The 19,584-nt window shown below is 40.6% G+C and overlaps 1 protein-coding gene across 15 annotated transcripts in view; it reads right to left on the bottom strand.

The window, feature by feature from the left end:
• The window catches only part of gramd1bb (GRAM domain containing 1Bb), a 125,146-nt gene that overhangs the window by 42,481 nt on the left and 63,081 nt on the right, over window positions 1–19,584 (bottom strand). Inside the window, exon 2 of one of the 15 annotated variants that reach the window (XM_051957874.1) lies at window positions 17,239–17,282. The exons of 12 other annotated variants lie outside the window; for them this stretch is intronic. In XM_051957874.1, the coding sequence (XP_051813834.1) occupies window positions 17,239–17,282 (44 nt within the window). Of the gene's footprint in view, window positions 1–3,580; window positions 4,129–7,257; window positions 7,400–17,238; window positions 17,283–19,584 lie in introns of those variants that run through there. 2 more of the 15 variants (XM_051957877.1, XM_051957876.1) reach the window with 2 other exon arrangements.

Genomic DNA, 19,584 nt, shown 5'->3' with positions numbered 1-19,584 from the left:
TACACGCCTGGGGGATTGGTATGTGGGGATCTGAAGCATCCGGACAGCTTTTTTTGCTGGATGCTGCAAGCATCCTAATGCCTTTGATGTTTTATTTCTGTGTATGACAGTGATGTGTACACATGCAGTGCATATAAACTGCATGTACACACTTAAATGTTAAAGCAGAAGTAATGGATGGAAACTTCTTATCTGTGTCTTTGCTCCACTGCTCTCTCACCCATGACATGAAACGCTGCAGTCACCTGCTTTGATTGGCCATAACATTAAAGATAGAGGAGCTGAGCGACTAACTAGACACATTTGAGTTAAAAATACACACAGGCTCTTATTTGTGCAACTCTGCGCTCACAGTCTGTCCGGCTGTCCTGCAGCGACAACCGGCTTGTCCACAGTGCCACGTGCAGTGAGTAAGCTCCAGCTCTATCCTGCTGTCAGAGCCTTGCTGTTGCTACAGCTGCTGCTGTTGGCTGTGTGAGCACATCTGTGTCTGCATGCAGTGGGTATGTGAGTGTGTTCTTGTGCGTGTATTTGTGTGCAGATTTAAGTCACACCAAATGTCATACCAAGAGCAAACATCCATACACTGGGGCCACTGCCAAATCCTGAGCAATCTCCCTCTTTCTCTTTTTCTCTCCCTCACACAGACGCATGTGCACACACATCGTTTTTTTTAACTTCTTCTCTCTTCTGTGTCCTCTGACAAGTAGGTGATGTAAAAGTCACTCTGGTTCTCAAACACACACATATGCTCAACAGTGAAGTCAAGTTTCCACTCTGAGAGCTCTGCGACATTGCTTGTCTTGACACGAACATGCCTCATGAACATACGGTACAACACATAAGATCCGTTTTACTACTACGACATTTCTTTCTTTCAATTCATTATATTTGAATCTGAAGCATCATCTCCATTATTCTAACAGTGGTTTTTATTATGTAGTTTTAGTACATCTAACAGAAGAATCTGAATACTCAAAAATTACATGGCAATAATTACAACAATGAAAGAAGGAAACCTTAAAAGACACCATATCTGAAAATCTCGATATGATTCAAGTCCACATGTTTTGAACATTTCAGTTAGCTTGTCATCAGCATTAGACAGACATCCCACTGTATGCAAAGTTATTAGTCATAGTAGAATTTAATCAGTCATCACATAGATTTTTATTGCTAGGCTACAGTGAAACATTCTGTAATCATAACTTGCAGATAATATGAAATCTGCAAATCACTGAATAGAAATATGTTTTCACTATTGGACTTATTGGATTATATTTCAAAAATAGATGTGTTGAATTCTGGATGATCTATGGATTTTACCAGCTCATGTGGGCTTAGTCTATGTATATTAACAAACATATATATCATAACCTTCAGCCTGAGGCATCCAAGTGTTAGAAAACAACAGCATGGCTCGGAGAAACAGTAAAGACTCTCTGGTCAGTTCGATGAAGAACCTGCAGTGTTTCTAAACCAGCTAATGTAGATAAATAAGCTGCTATATCCAGTGTCAGCTACTGGTTTATAAAATCCAGTGCAGTGATTGAGGTATTGATTGATTTAATTACCTGAAGACAGAGCAGCTTAATAAACACTAATACTGGGTTCTCGCCAGCGCATTTCAGCGAAACGGGCCGTCACGCTGTTGTAACGGCCCGTTACGCTGTCTTAACAGCCCGTTACGCTGTTGTACCGGGCCGTTACGCTGTCAGTTTAAAAGTTTACGCTGTGATTAGGGCCGCTACGCTGTTATTTTGATAGATATTGCCATGTGCGTTTGTTTTTATAGTCTGGGTGCCTATCTAGGTTAATTTATGTCTCCCCACCTCAGCTGTACTTTCCTGTCGATTGACCCGCTCCCGTCTAAAACTAAGAGTCGCTTCCAATCTCGGGGTTACATTTAGCATGTCTCGGTTGTTTCTGTAATGCCATGTATGGTGAATAGTGACCTAAATCACCAGCATTTGGAGCATCTGCGTGACGCTCATTGACTGACATCTGGGCCGCTCGCGAGATTTAATGAGGGCTATTGCGCATGCGTGTGCAGGAGGACCTGCCGTTATGCTGTAAAAAAATCCTGGTGAGAACCCTGTAAAAAGAATAAGATTTATGCTGGATCCTCTCAGTGATGAATCAGTCAGATAGCTCATGATTGTTATCATTCGTTCTTTGATTTTTTTTCTCTTTCAGCAAGGACTAAAACTCAGCTGAACAGGAATTCCGTGGGCCATTTTTTAAAATTTAAAACCATCATTTAAAAACATGTTCCTGATTGAATGGCAGAAACAGAAGAGCACGTAAACTATACACGGCCAGTCATCCAGACAGGTCTGCATAGGACTATGGGATGCTAACAGATGGCAGTGCTGTGTAAAGTAACCTGTGTGTGCCAGGGCGCTGCAAACAGATTAACTGAGGACAGACAGTGTTTCTACACTACAGAATGATGAAGAGACCCTGGATGCATGAGGCACATGCACACACACATGGACACACATTGGCTGACACATACGTACTGTATGCACTCAGTCTGATTAATCTTATGAAGACCCAAAAGAAAATTTTGAAAGCTACTCTCTATAGCCTGAAGAAGAGACGCCTGGAGGATTAAGTGATAAATTTGAGTAAAAAAAATAAGGAGAAGATGAATGAAGGATGAAAATGACACAGACAAATATAGAGATAATGAAAAAGAGACAGAGACATTTGGGAAAGAAGCGGTCCCATAGGGAAAAGAAGAAGACCTCATGAAAGTGAGAAGGAAGGAACCGGGACGCACGTTGCTGAAACTGCTCCCCCTCTAGTTTTTTTTCTTCCTGCAGTGCTCTGTAATTCGTCTCTAAAAATATCAAGCAAGAGGAGGAGGAGGAGCATAAACAAACACAGAGAGAGGAGAGGATAAAAGGAGGAACGATGGAAAAGTGCACCGGGAGCGCACACTGTGGCAAAACAGGTGAAAAAAGAAAGTGAGGGTAGAGGCACCTGGACGTGGGTCTGTTTGTCCATGTGAGATAACGAGGGAACAGCGAGGAAGACAGTGAGAGCGAAAGCCGAGGAGAGATGGAGGGAGCATGTGCCTGCTCTTTTCCAGGCAGCCACGTGAGCGCTTCTCCTCAGCTGCTCTGCTCACACTGAGCCAGCCAGAGGGGAGCTGAGCAGGGTCGCCACAGTCACAGTGGAGAAAACACGCAAGCAAGCCCCACACTGGATGTTCACACTCTGGTCACAGTCTACTGGTCCTGGTCTAGCACTCATTACATGCTGGTGCTTGCTCTGCAGATTTACATAACCATATAGAAACACACAGGTCAAGATGGACAGGTGGACATCTAAAAAGCTCAGATATTTAACAGTCCATCCAGCCTTGCAAATAGAGCATGTTGTTCAGGATGACATATGTGTCTGTTAAGCCACAGCCCACAAAAAAAACAGAAACCAGTCACAGACATCTAGCCCCTGACTGGGTTGTGCTTTGCATACAAGACAGCCTTAAAGCTACAAGCAAAAGCATTTGAAATACACCATCCACAGAACACACTCAACCAGCCCGTTTCCTCTTTTTGTTTGTCCTTACCAGGCGAGCTTGAAGCCTTTCATTAGTACAGCGAGGAGTGTCTGACATCCATAGCGTGTTGTGGGCACTGGGCTGCCCGTTCACACCGCCGCATGCTGACTGACAGCCTGCCAGTGCCTCACCTCCCATACACAGAGCAGGAGAGCTGCACAGAAGGGAGGAGTGGATGCAGAGACTGATGGATGGTTGAGGACCAAAGTCTGGATGGATGGATGGATGCTTTGTCCAACCGTTCTGCTACATTCCTTCGCTTGGATCAAGGTGCCGCAGTGCTGAGCACTTGTGCCAGAAATTCACACCTCCCTGGGGTTCTTCGGTTTTCCCAAAAGAGAAGGAGGTGACGTGCACTGCAACATTCACGTTGCAAACTGCAGCACGCAGCAGAGGCAGGAGGGCTAGCAATTGCAAACAAATGCCAACATGGCCGATGACTGCTCCTTTCTGACTCGGCTCTCCTTTCTATTGCGCTCTCGCACTATCCCTTCCAGCTCCTGTTTGCTCTCTCAAACTCTCTCTGTCTCAGCTTCAGCCTCCGCTGCGGATGAAAGCTGCACTTGCTGTGCTCACAGTGAGCAGGCGCAGGATCTCTACCCTCCTCCCCCTCCCTCCTGTTCGCTCTGTCCTTTTCCCTAGATGGCTCTCTTTCTCTATTTCTCTCCAAGATAAGCCCCAACCGACCGAGCACGGAGGACTAGAGCAGGATGGTAGCCTCCGGTCATAACGTCCACTGTGCACTGACCCCCACCCTCACTTCTACTGACATGTATGAGAAGAGTATTAAGGGAGGGGACCCGCTGCAACTCTTTCCTCTTGTACTCGACTCCAGCCGTGATCAGTGTCAGCAGATAACCCTCTTAATCTCCTAATGCATGGAGTGTAGTGGGGTACTCCCTGTGTTTATAGCCCTGTGCTGTCTATGTGTTCTGCATACATGATGAATCAGATAGACTTGACGGTGACTCAGCATGCTTAGCTGGCTAACAAGTGTTTAATAACTGCAATAACCTGAGTATAAATCTTAAAGGGGTCTTTTGTAAGTTGTTCTCATTTGACTAACTGACTTGCACAACAAGCCGGTCAAGTTTTAGGTTCCTCCTGATGCTGAAACCTTGTGCGCGGCTCTCTAATAGAAGCAAATGCAAGCTGCAACATGTGCACTGCATGCCCTGTTTTATTATCAAGCAAATACATTGCCTTGTGGGGTTACATGCTATGATAGAAAAAGCCAACATAGTACAGAGTTTACAGCAGCAATCGTAGTTCTGTCCTGCTGTTTCTTTGGTTTGATGGATTCTGACTCCAATAAGTCTGGACAATCTTGCATTGCATTTGTAAAACTGATTGTCTTTAAGCTCAGTACCTCTACATTATATTAATCAGACCAATCAGTTTCAATTAAGAAGAGATGAGAAGGCTGCTTTCGTTTACTTGTGTAAGAAACTTAAAAACCATAATATTAAATTATTCTTAATTCTAAATTTTAAATCTGTCACCTTTATCTTTATAGGCTGCATTATGAGGAAAAATTGAAAGCTTGACGGGCATAGCAACAGTAACTAATGAAAGCCAGGCTCCGACTTAAACACCATGTAAACTAATCTTGAAGGTATTTAACGGATTAACCTTTAAACCATCACAGTCCATTGACAACAGAAGTAGTTGCTCAATCTCCTCCCTTGACCACTTCAGGACACGGGTATCAAATAGGAATGGATCACTCACTCTGAAAGGTTAGTTTGGAGTTTATGAACTAGGTTTGCATGAGGTACTTTTCCACAGTCAGTGTGTTAGCTACAGTAGACGGCAGTTGACATGCCCCCAATTTGAAGAGGCACACAGGAGTACAGGCATGGAAGCTCAGCAGTAAACTGTTGTGGAACTGGGCAGCAGCGAAATGTATTTCAACCACTGGAAAAAAAAAATCCCAGTAAAAAAAAAAAAAATAAAAATAAATCCATATCAGTTTGATGTACAGCTTGCTCGTTTGGATGAAAGCTAGCGTTATAAAACACAACAGTGACACAATACAAACAGACTAACCAATCGATGCAACAGTACACCAGCAACTCCTGTGTTCAGTGATGTAAAATTACAGCTTTTGTCGATGGAGTCTGGTTCAGAATGGCACAATAAAGCAGTAAAATATCCTAAATAGAGCATTTCTATCCACAGCATTCCACTGCTGAGCATCCGTGCCAATACTTACATCTGCTTTTCTTGAAAGGGGAGGCACCGACTGCCACTTACTGTAGGAAACACACTGACTATAGATTAGTACCTCACACCACCCAAAATGTTCAAACTGTCCCTTTAATAGTCACGGTCATGATAAACAATTGCAGACTTGATCACAGGCACTGGGTCAACGTGTAGCACATTCTTCCTGTTTAATCTTCTTAAAGCACTGCACACAAATTACACCTCATCAGGGGTGACTAATACCAAAGCTAATGCAAATCACTCTCCACCATTACAACCCACAATCGCTGGCCTGTCCAGGTGCAAACACACAAATAGATGCACAGATGGCATTTACAAGAATGCCTGATAAATTGAATTCATACGTACAGTTTGACACTTACTTAACTGATATTATTTTGCTGTTTGATTGAATCAGCTTCATGTCGACCATATACAGTACAGCAAATAGAAATAAGTTTTAATATAGCACAGCATAAAGCTGTCATTATTACGGTTACTGAGCCTAGAGTGCTGAGTCACTGAGCTTCATTCACTCACTTTGCTTTTTCAGATGCCACTGTTGCCAGGAGAGGGTGAGTGCATGACTGACTGATAGAGAAATGGCACGCAACCAAAAAAGATAATGGCCGGCAGATAATGCAGTCAGACTTGAGCTCTTTGATCTGGGAGGACGCATGCTTCAGCCACAGACAGAAGGGCCCTATGCAAGGTTCAGGACATAAAACATCCATCCATTCTCTATACACCGCTTTATCCTCACTTGGGTCGCGGGGGGTGCTGGAGCCAATCCCAGCTGACTCGGGCGAAGGCAGGGGACACCCTGGACAGGTCGCCAGTCTGTCACAGGGCTACATATACAGACAAACAATCACACTCACATTCACACCCACGGGCAATTGAGAGTAATCAATTAACCTCAGCATATTTTTAGACTGTGGGAGGAAGCCGGAGTGCCCGGAGAAAACCCACGCATGCACAGGGAGAACATGCAAACTCCATGCAGAAAGATCCCAGGTCGACCGCGGGATTTGAACCGGAGATCTTCTTGCTTCGAGGCCAAAGTGCTAACCACCACTGTGCAGTCTGGACATAAAACAGTTCAGCCATATTATTATCTGTGTTCCATCTACTTTCCAGAGACTGAAGCACAGCAGAGAAAGTGTAACATGTCTCTCGGTAATAATAGTCGAAGTATTCTCGCTCTAATTGTAAATTTGAAAACATGTACGGCAGCTGAAGCATGACAGAGGCTGACTGGACTGGTAATCATGCCTATCAAGAGCACTGAAGATCTTAAGTTTTACATAAAGCACATCTTGGAACAGATATTGATGAATTACGCAAAAACACACACACACACACACACACACACACACACACACACACACACACACACACACACACACACACACACACACACACACACACACACACACACACACACACACACACACACACACACACCTGCTTCCTACCTTGCACATTTGAGAAAGTGCATCCCGGAGAATCACGAAGCAGTCTCCATGAAACAATCCATAAGTGGCAATCAATAGCTGGCAGCTGCTAACTCTTGAAAGCAACTCAGACCATACTGTGATTACTTTTATCACCAAAAAACTCTCACAGGGATGAGGATCAGTGAGCGGATCTTTCATCTCCAGACCATGAGGCAGGCAGGAGCAGACAGGAGGACACGGTCTTCTCTTTATTGTTAGCCAGCATAGTCTCTCCTCAAAGGCTACTGTGAATGTGGTCGGACTGCGGGGAGAGAAAAAGTCAGGAAAAATAAAAAAAAATAAAGGCAAAGATGTGAGAGCGCTCTAATCCTTTCCCAGGGAGAAGCAGTGAGTGGTGCGCCCTGAGCTTCAGTCGAGCAAGAAGACAATAAGACATCTCACACAGAGTCCATCTGGTGCCTACCTAGTGGCGGCTTACCAACAATTTCACAGCAAAGAACAGCAGAAACAGTACCTGCAGCTTGATAATGCTTGTTTAAACCATGTCAGGTTATTGGTAGTCATAATTCCTGGGGACATCCAGCAAGGCCACAGAGATCAGGCAGTAAAATGTCACCTACTACTCCACTGTTGGGATTTTAAGTCTTTAAGAGAGGGACAGCATCTTGACTCAGCTGCCTTTAATCGGGACACTGGAGCATCAAGGAGCATACACTGTAATTTCTGCCAATATTACTGTATATAAATACATCATCAAAGCAGCAAGAGATGTCACTGTGACATTGCTTTACTTCTGTGTACCCAAAACCACAGGTACAGCCCAGTACCTACTGTGCTGTAGCAGTACCGGTCAATTGAAAAATAGATAAGTTACACTACCATTCAAAAGTTTGGTGTCACACAGGCAATTCCATGTTTTCCATGAAAACTAGTACTTTCATTCATGTGCTAACATAATGGCACACCTCTGTACCCCTATGTAGATATTTCATTAAAAATCAGCTGTTTCCAGCTCGAATAGTTATTTACTACACTAACAATATCTAAACTGTATTTCTGACTAACTTAATGTCATCTTAATTGCAAAAAAACTACTTTTCTTTCAAAAATAAGGACACTCCTAAGTGACCCCAAACCTTTGAACAGTAGTGTATATGAAAATGCAAATTTAAAGACATGCATCACCTGAAAAAAATCATTCTCATACTGCCAAATTAGATCAAATTTTAGTGTATTAGAATCTAGGGGTTGTTTGCATCAGGTTTACCACACAGAGGTTAGGTTTTGAATGCACTGTAGTCAGTCAATCTGAACAAAACCATAGAAAAGTTAAGCACAACACAGTTAATACCATGTTTGACAACTTATCAGTTGAATTTATACAGGAAAACAGAAACAGGTTATATTTGAAATGTGATATTTTGTTGCCTTTGAAACCTGGACTGCTTCATTTTGTAAACCAGAGTTTTCTTATGTTTTGGTCTGTCTTGCAGTGTGTGACTATAGTTTGACTCTTGTCAGTGCTCTTGGTTCAGAAGTGGTGCTGAACGGACAGCTCCTGTAGAGAGGAGTCAAATAGTCAGTGAGCACTCTCTCCTCACTGACGCCACCTGCTGGACACATCACAGCAGGTGCAACTGTGGCAACAATATTTGTTATGTTCAAACACTTCTGAATGTTTTCCCTCCGGCACTAGGGGAATTGATTTACTAACACGTAAAAGTGAATAGACTCATTTTTCCTGAATTCATGCTCTGATCAATGTGCCAAATAACACACAGTTTTCTGCACAGCTTTCTTTTAAAGCTTGCTTAAGGTAAAAACAAAAAGATATGAGCTCATACATCACAGTGTGAGTCATACCATGTCAGACAGTAGTCATTTGTTAATCAGCTTCTTTTTTAGCATTCCTTGAACCCTAATCTGACCCAGAGATTTTTCATTTATTTCTAAGAATAGCATTGGCAGATAATCGGGATTAATCCTTCTACACTGCTTTGTGTGATTGGATGGCGTGGTGAGCCTGAGTCTCCCATTCTGCTAGTGGGTGTTTCTTACTTTGTAACACAACATGGATTACGTTGGTACTGTTTTCCTTCAACATGGACAACCCCCATTGATTTATATTTACTATCTGATCAGAGAGGGAAATGGGTGATCATGTGACTGCCCGGCAAATTGTGTATTGATGAATTTACCATGTTGGATAATCTGAGTTGTCAAGGTCACAGTGCAGAGAGAGAAAGAGAGAGCATACACTCGCAGCCTGCCAAACTCTTAAATAATCATAAACAATAATGACCTTCCTCTTTAGTGCAACTTTTAAAATGAATGTTACAAAGTGCCGCACAAAGAGCAGCAAATTAAAACAGACCAATCACACAATCAGCACACTTCAAAGCTCATAATCCAGAATAAAAGAGAATGGATATAAAAGAAGCGAGTGACTCTCAATAGTCTACAGCTCAGTGAGTACTAAATGGTCGTAATTATATTGGGAAGAGCTGCCACAGAGCAAAAGCTACCAATGTTATCTATGTGTATAATACTAATAACTTGTAGTTTACCATATGACGAGGTTTTACATTACTTAATTTTACATGAATTTTTTAGATGGTGTAAATGATTTCATGTGTCTGATATTATGCAGCACTTTGGACAATGTTTTGTTGTGTTTCAATACACTACCGTTCAAAACTGTAGGGTCAGTTATCCATCCATCCATTCTCTGTACACTGCTTTATCCTCATTAGGGTTGCGGGGGGTGTTGGAGCCTATCTCAGCTGACTCCATGCAGAAAGATCCTGGGACTCGAACCGGGGACCTTCTTGCTGCAAGGCGAAAGTGCTAACCACTACTCCACTGTGCAGCCTGTAGGGTCGGTTAGAAATGTCCTTATTTTTTTGAAAGAAAATCTTTTTTTTTTTCAATGACGATAACATTAAATTAATCAGAAATCCAGTCTAGACATTACTATGTGGTAAATGACTATTCTAGCTGGAAACGGCAGATTTTTAATGGAATATCTCCATAGAGGTACAGAGGAACATTTCCAGCAACCATCACTCCTGTGTTCTAATGCTACATTGTGTTAGCTAATGGTGTTGAAAGACTAATGGATGATTAGAAAATCCTCGTGCAATTATGTTAGCGCATGGATAAAAGTGTGATTTTTTTATGGAAAACACGAAATTGCCTGGGTGACTCCAAACTTTTGAATGGTAGTGTATGTTATCAACATTATTCAGCCACAATGTTAAAACCATCTGCCTAATATTGGTCTGAAACATTGAAGTGTGATATACAGTATATGCAAAAATAGAAGATGTCTGTAGGGGGGTAGATACTTTGTCACAGCACTGTATATGGGTATATGCTGGTAGTGAATCATTTGGATCCTGTGGGTTGTAGGTTGGGGCCTCCATGGATTTGTCTTGTTCCAGCACATAACAGGGATAATGGATTGGGTCTGAATCTGGGGTACCGCTGCCATAGGGGTGTGCTTGCACTGCAACAGTGTTTAGATGGGTGGAATTCAAACTCAACAGGAAGACCAGGGCCAGAGGTTTCCCAGCAGAACATTACACTGTTACAAGATCAATGTTGTTTACTTCAGCTGTCAGTGGTTGCAATGTTGTGGATGATCAGTGTAGATAAACTCACTTGACTTGACAATAAGATCTGTAAATCAATTTAAAACATAATGATGACCTGTGTCAAGAGGCTTAAACAAGAGCGATGCGATCACATCTCTTGGTTCTTATTATTAGAAGAGAATGAGTGCATGACAAGTATGAGAAAAAACAGACACCAATTGACTTGAATCTAGCTTAACTAGAAAGGCGAATTAACAACTACAGGGCACACATTTTTTGATGCTTTTGAATGGGAAAGAGGTGTGAACTTAAGACAGATGGCATAGTGAAACAGGTTGACATGAACGATTAACAGAGGCAACAGAAAAGTAAGGAACACAGACAACGTTGCACAGTGAGAATAAGGCTAAACAGATGCAAACACGGGACAACAACATGCAACCGACACCGACTCGGTAGGAGGCCTGAGTAAATTTACTATTATGCTTAAAACCCACGAGCAGCAGGCATCACACTGAGGACAGAAGAGATACTTTGCAGACAGTCAGCATTGACAAAAAAACCAACATAAAAGCAGTGCAGGGAGGGAGAGTGAAAGACAGAATGATGACAGAGATGGTAAAATACGTAATGTGTTCCGCGGAAAAAACGAGCATCACTGTGAGGGACGGATATCATGTTCAATATTAGGTTGACCCAAAAAGTGATAAAGTGAGATACAGATGGCCTTCTCCGTGCCTGTCACGTGTGCTATGAATAAAAGAACAAAGCAGAGCACGTGCTGACATTAAAGCACTCATTTAAAAAAGCCTTACACTTCCTGTTTCTGCTGCAGCAAGCAGGATGAAAATAGACCAATGTGGTTTCCCCCTCCCAATAAACCTCTAACGCACACATCCATAATTACTAAACAAAGCAGAGAAAGAACGAGGACAAGAGAGAAGGAGGGAGGTGGTGGAAAAATGGAGTTCGGGATTATCCCCATTAATTTAAACCACACTGCAGGTGGAGGTTTGAGCTATAATAGACAATGGAATACAGTAACATGGTAGTTTGCTGCTGTTTAAGTAATATGTTTGGAATTATAATACAAATCTAGATTATATTTGTAAATGGTCAGAAGAGCAGGATAAAAAACACCTGTCAAAGCTTAATGACTTGTGTTAGTTGTTTACAGTGTTTAAATAATATGTACAGGATGTTATCTTCAGTTTCAGTGCAGACTGATTAGAGTTAAATACCCAGTACTAATGCTTTATTATTAATTGATGCAAAAATAGCTTGTTAGCTCTGGTGAGACACTTTTTGCTTCACACTGTTTCCATTTTGATGGATAATACAGAGGCTGAAGTAAAAAAAAAAAAAGGGCAACAAGATTGAAATGATTTTTGTAAGATGTAAACACCGTTTAAAGAATGTCACACATCAAAAATGCAAGGGCCAGAGGTGAAAATATTTTTCAAACCCTAATAAAAGTCATTTTCCTTTCTAATATTTTTAAATACAATTTTTTTTCTTACTTATTTAAATACAGTGGAAATAGTCTAATTTTAAATATTTTTGATGTAGACATTATTTATGTCTACATATTATTTTACAGTTAAAATGTAATGAATACATTTTCCTGTGATTTTACGAGATATTGTCTGTATTTAAATAATCACAGATAAAAACTGTTAAAATACTGTTTACAGTGTACATATAGGGATGTGTGATACACCATGATACTGGCTGGCATCAGTGAGCACAAAAGTCAAAGTCATTATTTATGTCATCCATTTTTACGCCTTCACAAATAAGTAAATCTACAAATACAAATCTGTTCATCCAATCATAGGGTTACCAATAATAATGCATTTAAAAACTCTGCAGAATCTGAGATCTCAGCATATTTCAGCCCTCTTCACTCAGCATACTGTCATTCATGTGTGAAGTTTTCAATATTTCATTATTTCTGTCACGGTTTAATAGGTTTTCCTGATACACTGAGCATAAGACAAATGTATTACGTTCGTCCCTGAGCTAAGAAAGAACCACTGTTTTATATATTTAAAAAAAAAACTCACAATAATTTTATTCTATTGTTTATTTGCAGAATAAAAATGAATTGGTTTCTGAAGTGCTAGTCCAGAAAGTTTCAAGCATGGAGAAATGCTATTCATTGAGACCTAAAATGCACACTCTGTAGATACACAAAACAGATAACTCCAGTCATTTAAACAGAAAACTTAGGATTGGATATCAATCATAAACTGACTGACTGTTAATTTTAAGTAATAACTTAATTGGTGTCATTTAATTTATTGGGAGGTTTATTTCCTTCAGTAAAATTGCTGAATCAATCAACACTTTTTTCTGAATTTATCCTCTGGTAAATTGTGTGTGATAAAAGCATCTTAAAATTGCATAACATGATACAGTAATTATGATAAAATATTGTTGTAAATCTCCTTTCTCTGTAAACTAACAATGACACATGAAATGATTTAAAAGTTGCTTCACAAGCTCAGCCTGTCTGACATCCTCGTTTATCAACATAAGAAGATGGTGATCTGCTGTTAATTCACTTTGTGACTTCCTTTTAAATTAAATGTAAGACTACTTCATTTACTGGCATGCAATCTATTATAATACAGGCTACTTAGAAATGCTACAGATCAATTTGAAATCACACTGAAGCACTGCTAGAACTTTTGTCTCGGCTGCGTACCCCTTCACAATTTCAATTCTCTTTGAGAGTTCGCTAATAAAGTCAAATTTTAAACTTTAGGTAGTGGAATCTGTATCATAGAGTTTACCTAAGATAAGTTGATATTTGTTTGTAATAATGTAGGTTACAAGACAAGTCAAAGATATAGCTGCAAAACAAACTAAAATGTTTTCTACTACACTTTTCCTTTGGCCAGTCAGTTGGTAAATGCATATATATTTATACACCTGCCTTTATTTATTGCTAAATAAACATTTGTAACAGCAGATTAAGCATTTCAGCCAGCAAATTTATATTTAACATAAACAGTGACATGCCTTTGCTGCTACACTAAAGGGTAATTGGCCAGTGGTGGCTGTGTGTCTTCGAGCTAGAAGGCGACTTTGAAGAGGCTATTAATGGACTCCATTGACTTTTAAAGGGATAATTGACAGGAGAGCTCTGAAATGTTTATTTGACTCCAGGGATCGTGACTGATTTAGTGTCTCTTAACATTTAAATAAAAGATTCGACACGAACAAGACACCCTGGAGGGCTATGTTGGTGTCGCCTTTTTGTGAATGGCGACATTCACAGAATGGCGACTAATTCATAAAAAGTTAATATTGACTGATCAATATAAACAAACTAATCATGAGTATCTCTATTGGTCACCAGAAGGAAGGTGCAGGAAGTCTTTGTGTGTCACCAGTCTAAACTTGGAGCTGTAGCTATTATGCAGCACATCAGTGAGTCATCACATCCATGACCCTGAGCTCAGATACACAGCTGCCCTGTTCAGAAAATGATGTCACGACACAGCAAGATCAGGTTTCGCTGATGTCTCCGGATCTGGTTCATCTAGTGCTGTATGATATACAATTTAGCTGCTACTGTAACACTGCACAGCTGACACTCCTGTCTAAGGACAGAAAGTCAAAGAGACCTCATGGGACTCTTCTTAACCATTTTGAAACACAAAGCTTCATGACGGTACTTTTAGTCACGTATTTCTAATTACACTTACATTTTTTTATTTAAAGTTTTTGCTTGTTCTGTTTCATTGCCAAAAACCCTTTCAACATCATTGATATCTTTTTTTATTGTTCCAGATTACATAACTATACAATGCCAGCTCAGTCGTCACACAATTATGAAATAGTTCCACATGACCTCACCATTAGCGAGCGCGAGATATAGCGTGGTGCTGAAGCCAACATGCGCTGTCGCCGAGGGGGTTTTTCATCGCTGAGAACAGTCAAATACAGACATCCATGGGGGAAAAAATAACCCCCATCTGTGTCCACATGCTCTTCCCTTAGAGGAACTTGAGGTTAAACTTATTCCAAACCTTTATTTAAGCTGGCAAGCTTATTAAAAACAAAGCAGCTGCATGAATAATGCTGTATAAATTATGTCCATGTCCATTCATCAGTGGTATTTTAGTGGCATTGACTCGCACAACACTTATGTGTTCTGAAGTAAAAGCTTGAAGGTTGAGTGAGGAAAGCTATTTTTGTATGAAAGGACTCTGGCTGTGGAGCAGTGACGAGATAAGGGATTGGGTGGAGAGATATTGACTGACCCCTTCCATCCAGTCAGTCAGGGCTGTTGCCACAGAGATGACCCTGCCGCCATCGAAGTCGAGAGCAGTCCAGCCTGCTGCTTCAAGGCCACGCGAGGACCTTGTGTGTAGACATATAGATACAGCCAGGGAGACACAAGGCCCACCCAGTCTCACACAAACACACATTCGCCACCTTTATATTTGCTTATTCCTGGTTGCTATGCCATTGCCGCCCACAAGTCCTTCAAGAACAGTACTTGAGCTATTTTAAGCTCCACAAATGATCGTCACACATGGTGACAAAGCAACAGCAAGGCCTCAGACTTTCAAACATCTCAATTTTCCAATGGTGAAAGTCTACAAAGCTGGAGCTTTGCTCCACAACAAGCCTACGCAGTGGATGAATGGCTTGGACCCTGAATTACATCAATAAGGTCAAAATCAACAGAGAAAGTCCTTGAATGTCCCCAGATAACAGCAAACCTTCAACTTATCTTATATAACTCCTCAGGTGGCCTAATAGAGACTCAGGTTTGCCATATTTACCAACAGGACACAAAAATCAACATTCTTCATCTTTAAACCAATGCAGAGCAACTAATACCTACAAAACGCTATCAAACTCACCAGTTGCTGAATTGCTGGCGCTCTTAATCATACATGTGACCCTCATTTGGGGTTGAGAATATTTTTGCCACCCTGTACAGGAAGTTAAATCTAGGGGTGCCATAGTAGAAACCCATACTTGAAGATTTGAAAATTAATCCATGAATGTAAAAGTTTAGAAAAACATCACAAAATAAAATGCAAATGTGTTTCAAATGAACTCTTCTGTACAAGATGAGTTTATTACTTAGATGAGCCCTGATAGTCATTCACAAGAATGCTTTGGACACATTATACTTTTCTGAAAATATCCAATAATAGGTAAGCATCAAATTGTCCAGACAAGTGAACCACAGTGGCAGTTTACTTTTCCAAACTACAATTTAGGGAGCAAACAGTGAGGCATTTTTACACTTTAATTCTGCATTTTGCTATTATGTTTGCTGAAAATGTCCGCTAGCTAGGTTATGAGGGCAAGCCATTTGTAAGCAGTCATGCTTACAAGTAGAGTAGGAGTGTTTTTTGAAGCCCCACATCCTCCTCACAACTGCTTCTGGGGTTCTGACCCCCTGGTTATGAACAACTTCACTGCAATATAGGAGGGTACACAAACATCTAAGCTGGGTATGCCCAATATCACCAAATGTTTTGGAGCAAGAAATTGGTTGATATTACAGATTTCTTGCAGAAGGCTATGGCAACTACTTGTTTTCAAGGGTAGCATTTGTGCAACGTGTGAGATAAATTAGAAATTCAAATTATTTCAATACACAAAATGAAATTTGTTAGGTGTACATTTAGCACATAAACACACATTAGTAGGCATATTTGTGAATAAGCATGTGCATGAAACTTTTAAAATATCAGATATAATTTGGGAATATATATCCCATTTTCCAATATAAAGAGGTTCAGCTATGCATTAAGGAAATTCCTCTTCAATAGTAAACTGATTATTGATAGTTGATCCACTGAAATTCTACAATCAGTTCTGTGTCCCTCTCTCACATGGTAACAGAGTGTTTGACCAGTTTGTCTCCAGTCTTTCTCTGCAGCAAGAGTTTCACCTGCACCTATATTTTTGACTACGTATTGAATCCAGAATAACTATAGTGTCACATAACCCAGTTGTGCTGCTGCAAAGGACAATGCTGACAATGTTTCAGTAAATGATGCAACAGCAGTTTTGCTCCCGAGTCTCACTCACTGTGAAATCTGAGAATATAAGAAGCGGATGGGAGCTTGAAGCACTTTTTAGGATGCATTCAGTATTCAGTGTGCAATGCCAGAACAGCTCCCTCTTTTGGAGGGCCTGAGCACGGGCTTTTCAGAGGTGATTAATCACTTGCAGGGCTTTTTGATGACTAAGAAGCTACTTTTATTCGGGCTACAGTATGAATGACTGTATGCAGAGGATGTAGGAAGATATGTGGCCCACAACCTATTGTTTCTTTTTGCTTTAATGAAATGAAGCACATTTAAGCTGCTGTATAATGTCACTGCTGTGTGGGGTGTCTTATGCTTGTCGAGTTAGATCCTACCTTTGAGGTTTCCATATCAGTTTCTTCCACTTCTTTTGCTTGGCCTATCAGTGAAGGTAGAGAAGAGTAAATGAGAAGTTTTGGTAGAATCTCTTCTTTGGATATTCATTCTGTGATTGTCCTGATGACACTTTGAACTGAAATGCACGATGTCTCACAACTACTGAGATTACCTCGACTAAAAACAAGCAAACGCAAAGCTAAAATGTAAGGTACTTTTAATTCTGATCAGTTATCACGGGTCTTGATAAAAAGGCAAGACATCTTTTGTTTTGTGTTTCTTGAACCTTTTTCCTGGTAAGGAAGCACCGTTTGCTCTCACAGTGACCAAAAAAATATTCTTTTAGTCGGTATGGTTACTTAGTGATCACCTGAATTCAAATCAAACTAAAGGCCCTAAGAAGACTGTAAACATGTTCTCATGTTTGCTTTTAGTTTCATTACAATCTTGAGAATTTGAAACAAATACTGTCCAAGACTCACGTTGCACATAAAATGACATGCACATGTGCACTGACGTGTTTGTCTGTAAATGTATAGAGCAATAGATCACTGCGCTTGCAGAGTGCAGTCCTTCCGCTCTGCTGCTGCCAGTGATTCGATACAGAGTGCCCACATGTACCATGAATCACTGTGATCACCAGAGGCCCTCAACCACTCCTCCATTTATTCAATCAATTCATTTTTGCTCTGGCACCTGATAATACATTTGCCTCTCCAGTCAGAGCAATTTCTTCCCACTCCTTTACCCCTGAGTGAGCTTCCCAGCAGCTATTGAGGAGTTTCATTTGCACCACCTTCTACAGAACCTTTGCCTGCCACTGAAGTAGTCAAGTTTAATTTTTCCGCACTGAGAGAAATTGATTAACTGAAGTATTACTCGCTGATACTAAAGGTTATTTTTGCTAATGCCTCTGTATGCTGCTGCTTAATGGAGTCAAAATACATACACAGTGCCAAAATGCATCAATACTCATTATGAGAAGAGCAAGCAGTGGATATGTAACAATGACCATGTGTGTTTACTTCTTTCTCAGATGCCGAGAAATGGAGGAAGCCCTGAGTAAGAATAATCCATGTTGCCTTTGGAACAGCTTGAGGGGAAACCAATCACATCTGTGATGGAGGAAGGCAGTCCAGAGTAGACAGATTACACCACTTGATTTATAAAACCTGGAAAACAGACCTTCCAGTAAAGACGGATATGTAAGAAAGGCAAACTGGCACAGGGAACTGCATTTAAATAAGGTTTTTGGAGTCAACATCTCTGCAGAGCTAAACCCCTAGGCAGTGTAGTGTGACATGTTCACCTTTATTAATTATCTTTTTAATATGGAAAAAAGTCAAACAGATAAAAATCTGAAGATACACATTTTTCACCATTTTCTGAGACTTTATACATCCATCTAAGCGAATGGTAGATCATAATTTAAATAATCATTTGTTACACTCTTAGTTTTTGCAACGATTGTGCTATTCAGTTTTACTTGGCAGATGGTTTCCCCGACAACATATTTAAGGTTTATCCCGGTGGATATGCATCAGGAAAAGAGTGCTTATTTGCAGAAAAGATGGATTAAATTTCGACTTACTAGGATGGAGATATAGTCATTTAGCATGATTAGCAGGATTGGTTTGAGGATGAACATATGTGAGTTACACCGTGAATCACCAGAGGCCCTATGATTAGTCAGCAGTGAAGGCCTGCTGAATGCAAACACATGGTCCACTCGGACTGACACATTACATTCTGTAAGGTGATGTGAAAACCTGGATGTAAATTATGGTTGGTTTTGCATATTCTACCTTACTCATGCCCACATAGAGCACTTTAAATGCCTCAACTTACCACTTCACCTGCACAATGAATAGAATTAACCCCCAGCTTCATTATCTCACAGACCTCAAAATCCCTTCTCAAACCAACGCTCCACTAATAAGCCTCTATCTTTGCTTAACTTTGGACAAATGGATTGGGATCAATTTGAGCTCCAATTGTGAACAGACAGATCGGTCTCTGAAACTGATCACTGCAAGACAAAGCCAGGTCTATACTTAGATTTTATACCATTAAATGGCATATGTGCATGGCATATCTCCTTGTGGAACTCTACAGTGAGGCAGATGTCCACCCAGCATGAAAACAAGACATTTCACAAAAATGGTAAGTGGGTGTGCCACTGACAGACAGGAGCACTTAATGAATCACCTTCAGAGTGCCACATCAACAGCTGGCTAAAAATATAAGCTCTGATATAACAATAATTACTCAGCTTCAGATTGGTAATATAAATAAAATATAATAAAAAATATTAGTCTTAAAAATAGCTTTGGGTTTTGCTTTTT

This window comes from Acanthochromis polyacanthus, chromosome 13 (genome assembly GCF_021347895.1).
Source record: "Acanthochromis polyacanthus isolate Apoly-LR-REF ecotype Palm Island chromosome 13, KAUST_Apoly_ChrSc, whole genome shotgun sequence".
NCBI lineage: Eukaryota > Metazoa > Chordata > Actinopteri > Pomacentridae > Acanthochromis > Acanthochromis polyacanthus.
This window is presented reverse-complemented; position numbering and strand designations above follow the sequence as displayed.